General features: G+C 38.3%; 1 protein-coding gene across 1 annotated transcript in view; it reads right to left on the bottom strand.

Moving 5' to 3' along the window:
• Positions 1-205: 205 nt before the first annotated feature.
• LOC124805522 (glutamate receptor ionotropic, kainate 5-like) overlaps positions 206-6,000 on the bottom strand; it is a 169,548-nt gene continuing 163,753 nt past the window's right edge. The window contains exon 6 of the mRNA XM_047266088.1: positions 206-485. Within this exon, the coding sequence (XP_047122044.1) occupies positions 206-485 (280 nt within the window). The remainder of the gene's footprint in view (positions 486-6,000) is intronic.

Here is a 6,000-nt window from a genome sequence, read left to right as displayed (position 1 = left end):
AAAATCTACATAACAGCTAGGCATATATCCGGAATATTAAGTCAGAAATGTGTGAACTAGAGCTTTCAGATGTAACCTGCCAGAAAGGTTTTAGATGTATTGTTTCAACAGGGCAGTTTAGGTGGCTCAATCTTCAGTAAACTTTCCATGTTACTCAGGTATTACTTTGCCCGAATTGTGGCACTGGTGATTGCCTTTTCTCTCGTTATCCTCGAAGCAGTGCTTCAACTCTGATGATCTTTGTGTCAGTTATCATCTTCTCCTCATTTTCTGCGGAGTTATGAATACTAAGAGGCTTTTGAACGCACCAGTCGTAGTCGACCGGCTGCAAGAAGTCCGCTGCAGTTCTTCGAGGCGAGGTGAGCGTCAGCAAATCCAGCGACATATCGACCTGCTCGTCCTTTAGGGCACCTATGAGGCCATTCCAAACACCTGAAGAGTTTGCCCTGCCTGGATATGGGTCATTTAACTCTACTTCTTCGTACCTGAAACATTAAAGACGAAGTGTTTATAACTCTCTACGAAATGCTCTACAAAATTTCGAGAGTAGGCGCATCTCTTAAATCTAACTTTATTAATGCTACGTTTTTCCAGTACCTACAGAACGAAGTAGTATATAATATTAGCATTACCAGTCAGAGTCAGTACCAATGGCCAAAATCATATACCATATGTATGTAATACATTAAAAACAATATAATATGTAATGTATTATCTAAGAGAAATAATATGCAGAAACACATACGTGAAATTTAAGATCTTGGTCAGCAGCTGCAGTATTTTCATACCCATCCTGGCGTTGACTGACTTGATGGTTGCCACCTTCAGAATGTTTGGGAACACAGAAACTACTTAGATATACATATACAAAATGATTATTACTTAATCGTGTCACAGAACAATAATTGGACGTAAAGACAAGACTATTTTTATAAACTCCAGTAATTTATTGCCAACAAATGTTGCATGAGTGATCAAAGTTGCGTTTACAGTTGAAGACAGGTCTTTTTGCATGGCCGAATCAAGAAGTGTATTACTAGGAGTAAATAGAGAAATTAGCATAATACTTTAAAAGGAACCAAAGTCTCATAGCAGTAGATGACTGATATCCTGTTACATAAGACAGAAAAATGGTAGAAATGTCCCAGGTTGTAGTATCAGGAAAAGAGGGGCTTCAGGTAGGTTTCATGTAGCTGTAGCAAACATACCCTAGAGGACAAAAAACATACATTTGTACGAGGGCTATTGGGAAAGTAAAGTCGAATAGAACACGAAGTGTCAACAACAGCGAAAAATCCGATGAGGCTTTGGTCGACGTGTTGGACAGTGTCTCTAGCATGCTCATCGAACACGTCACGTCGCTCTTTTTAGTTCTGAGCACAGAGTGAGCACGTAAATATGTTTAGAACAACAGTGTCTCCTGCCAAGTATGAGGGCCTGGTGAGAGATTTCGCTTGATGTTATGCAGCCCACATAACAAAACTGTCACGCATTTCCTTGTTTGTGACAATTCTCAGCATCAAAAAATGGCTCTAAGCACTATGGGACTTAACCTCTAATGTCATCAGTCCCCTAGACTTGGAACTACTTAAACCTAACTAACCGAAGGACATCACACGCATCCATGCCCGAGGCAGGATTCGACCCTGCGACCGTAGCAGCAGCGCGGTACCGGACTGAAGCGCCTAGAACCGCTCGGCCGCCACAGTGGCCGGCGTCGCAGCCTCACTAAGAAGGGACAATGAAGACGTTCCTGAAGAGTTTTCGATGGGAAGCGTTCGCTCACCCACAATATTACCCGTAAGAGTTTCCCCTTGAGTTTCATTTCCGCTCACACGAACGGCTGACTATGCAGACAACATTTTGGCGTAGACAACGAGCTGTAGACCAGCGCAGAGAATTGGTGGTAAGCACAGGCTGTTGCCTTCTATGACGAAGGTACTCGAAAGTTGGTACAACGCCACAAGTGTCGAAGTGGAGTCGGCGACTGTGTAGAGAAGTATCGGGAAGGTGTAGCTAACTGTTGCAAATGAAACATTTTTCATTTTCACAGTGGTTTCCTTTTCGCGATCGATCGGACCTTACTTCCCGAATGGCTCTCGTACAATTATACCTTGCGAGACAAACATTCAGCTATTAAAAAATGAACAAAAAGATAATCTCGAGGTCCATACTGCTGTGAGTGTGTCAAACACAATGTGTTAATAGCAGGTGTATAACTCTAGAGATATATGTTGTGATCTGTCAAAGGCATTTGACTGCGTAAATCACAATATCCTTTTAAGTAAATTAGAATATTATAGTATAATAGGAAATGCTGCAAAATGGTTCAAATTTTATATCTCTGGCAGGAAACTAAGGGTGTTATTAGGAAAGAGACATGTATCAAGTCATCAGGCATCATCCATCTGAGAACTAATTACATGTGGGGTCCCACAAGGTTCCATTTTGGGGCCCTTACGTTTTCTTGTGTATATTAACGACCTTTCATCAGTAACTTTACTAGATGCCAAGTTAGTTTTGTTTGCCAATGATACAAACATTGCAATAAATAGCAAATCAAGTGTAGTCTTAGAAAGATTAGCTAATAAAATATTTGTGGACGTTTATCACTGGTTCCTAGCCAATTCTTTATCACTAAACTTTGAAAAAACACAGTACATGCAGTTCAGAACTTGTAAGGAGTGTCCGATGTGTATATGCCTAACATACAATGACAAGCAGATAGAAGAAGTGGACAGTGTCAAATTCTTGGGATTACAGCTTGATAATAAATTCAACTGGGAGGAGCACATCACAGAACTTCTGAAGCGTCTTAACAAATCTCTATTTACAATGCGAATTGTGTCAGACATAGGGGATATAAAAATGAAAAAGCTGGCATACTATGCTTACTTTCATTCCATAATGTCATTTGGGATTTTTTTGGGGGTAATTCATCAGGCCAAGCTAAAGTTTTCCGGGCACAAAATTGTGCAGTAAGAGTTCTAAGTGGTGTGAACTCAAGAACATCCAGCAGAAGTCTGTTTAGGGAACTAGGAATACTAACTACTGCTTCCCAATATATTTATTCCTTAATGAAATTTGTCATTAAAAAAATATCACTTTTTCAAACTAACAGCTCAATTCATGGAATCAATACTAGAAATAAGAATAATCTTCACAAGGATTTAAAGTCACTTAGTCTTGTAGAAAAAGGTGTGCAATATTCAGGAATTTCAACAACTCGCCAGCAGCCATAAAAAGCTTAACAACCAATGAAATTCAGTTTAAGGGTGGCCAACTACTTCTACTTCATTGATGGATTTCTCAGTAGAACCAACTGATTTATATATATATATATATATATATATATATATATATATATATATATATATATACATTCAGTGCATTAGTATTTGTAAAATGATTCTTTCATATAGTGTTCATTAAAAAATAACGATCATTCCACTTGGGAGCTGTGGAATGGTACAGTAGCTTATTTCTTTAGTTGTAAATACTTGTCATGTATTGTTGTTTTTCTGACATGTTCTACATCCTGGAGGACCTCCTCACTACAGATCAATTGGAATTAAAGTAAAGCTAATCTAATCTCATCTATACATTCATCGGCTGCAGAGGACTTCCACTGCAGCTCAGTTGTACACAGGGTCCTGAACCTACAGAGTCAGGGTTACACAAGTGAGTCAAAACATGTAATCACTGCCGACTGCAACACTGAATGCCACATGGTGGCGTTGTGCATACGTGGCGCGGCAGGGAAAGTGTATAGGGTACCTCAGGAGTGGTCAACATTCAGGGATATGACAGGAACGCCCTTCTGCAGTAATAAAACTCATATGGAATGGTTTCGGCGATGGAACACATTTAATTTACATTTGTTTTTGGGCTAGTGGCGCGAATGATGGGACAGAATCACAGTCGATACGGTTTATAGCGATATCGCTTTTAACCACGGCTTAGCTATAAGGGCGAAATCTAACGGTCCTTTCTAAATCCTATGTAAACAACACATTTAAAAATGGTTCAAATGGCTCTGAGCACTATGGGACTTAACTTCTGAGGTCATCAGTCGCCTAGAACTTAGAACTACTTAAATCTAACTAACCTAAGGACATCACACACACCCATGCCCGAGGCAGGATTCGAACCTGCGACCGTAGCAGTCGCGCGGTTCCAGGCTGTAGCGCTTAGAACCGCTCGGCCACCCCGGCCGGCGACACATTTAAAAAATCGTTTTGTACATCGCTTATTGCAGCTTATCGTATAAAATGATAAATTTTTATTACATTTTCGGAGAAATGTATCAGCTTTAATGTACAATGTTCGTTTTTGTTTATTACGTAGTTGGAGATTACTAACACAATATGAAGCTTATTTTAAACCTCTTGTTTTCTGCAGATATGCACATCTTAAATGCAAAAAGCAAACAGTGGTAACTGCTCACCTTAAGTAGGAGATATACTGTAATATGCGTTTCTGTATTACACTTTAAAGTTAAAGCAATTGGTTAAAAAACTAAAAAACATAGTCCTTGCTCTGACTGTAAAAACTAGACAAATAATTCCAATATGTGTTACTTTTTCAAGATATAGAAGCGGAATAAGAATGTGTTCATTCCTGATATTTTGTGGTTATGTGTGTTAAATATTTTCAGTGTCTCAGTTAGAGTACATCACGTTAGCATATTTTAAAGAGAACTTGAGAGAAAACGTAGGCCTTAGTGTAATTTTTCTATAAAATACTGTCTTTTCGTTTTGCTGATGTTGATTAATTTTTGTAATACAGTAACGGGAACGAAGTTCTGTCATTCATGATTATTATATTATACACCAGTTCCAGCAAGTTTTAAACATGGTCAACATTTTATCTCATTCATTATCCAAGACAGTTTTCGACATTAGTGAACAGTTTACATTGGTGCTGCTTCTTTCTCCACTCATTGTAGATTTTTACGTTTTGCTGGGATTTTATTATTGTACTTATTGCCTAAACATTCCTCTTCAGTCCCTCTCCATAAGTACTTTTTTGAAAATACTGTAGGTTTGTTGTATTACTACTACTTTTTGAGGCATTAACTCTATGGCAGCCTAAAATTTACCTGATACTAAATTTTTATCGCGAAACAAAGATGCAGGCTGGCCGATGTGAATGTGTGAAACAGAACATACTACGACGTGTATAGGCATGTGTTAGGGCACCATTTTCAACACATACTGTAACTGTGGGTGCATGGTACAGCACATATTAGACTGAAGTCTCTGTAACAATGTATGATTGAATAAATGGCCCCTAGCATGGTGTAGCGATCGTACAATAATAACCTGTACTTCCGTGCATACCTATGTATATGTCTTTGCTATATTTACTATCTTTGGGTCTGCTCCACCTGAGAGTTGAAATAGTCGAGTGTTTACTCTTGCACTGTGATGTTAACCTGTGAACGTTATCCGAATAAATCGGTATTGTGCTGTAAGAAGTTAGTTTATGGGACTCAATACCTACCAAAACTCTACAATTGAAACCATGCATTTCCAGACATAAATTCGTTAGACTTCTCTCTTCGATCACTCTCTAGAGTTTGTACACAGTGAAAAAATCACCCTGCATATTAAGTTGACACTATGTAAAACGAATGTTGTAATGTTTACTAACAGTTGTACTGCATTTTCGAACGTCTTTTTCTTGTATTGTGTCAGTATACATCTGCTTGTGGATGATTTACTGATGGTGCAGTCACTCAGATTTAGTGATTTCTTTCCTCATCCGAGTTGTAGCTTTCTGTGTCTGGCATGACAAAACCTAAATGAGGACAAAGTAATCTTATTTAGCTATGACAACTAAGAAAACATTCTTCATACTTTAGATTTCTTTGCATATGTAGCGATTATTATTATTATTACATTTTGAATCATTTGTTTATCAAATAAATCTTCCAAAATAACTGCTCTGTAATTTCCCTCTTTTCTCTTTAATTTTCTTGAGACTAGGCATTTCATC

The sequence above is a fragment of the Schistocerca piceifrons genome, chromosome 7, assembly GCF_021461385.2.
Source record: "Schistocerca piceifrons isolate TAMUIC-IGC-003096 chromosome 7, iqSchPice1.1, whole genome shotgun sequence".
Classification (NCBI taxonomy): Eukaryota; Metazoa; Arthropoda; class Insecta; order Orthoptera; family Acrididae; genus Schistocerca; species Schistocerca piceifrons.
The sequence above is the reverse complement of the archived record's forward strand: the minus strand, read 5'-3'. Positions and strand labels throughout refer to the sequence as shown.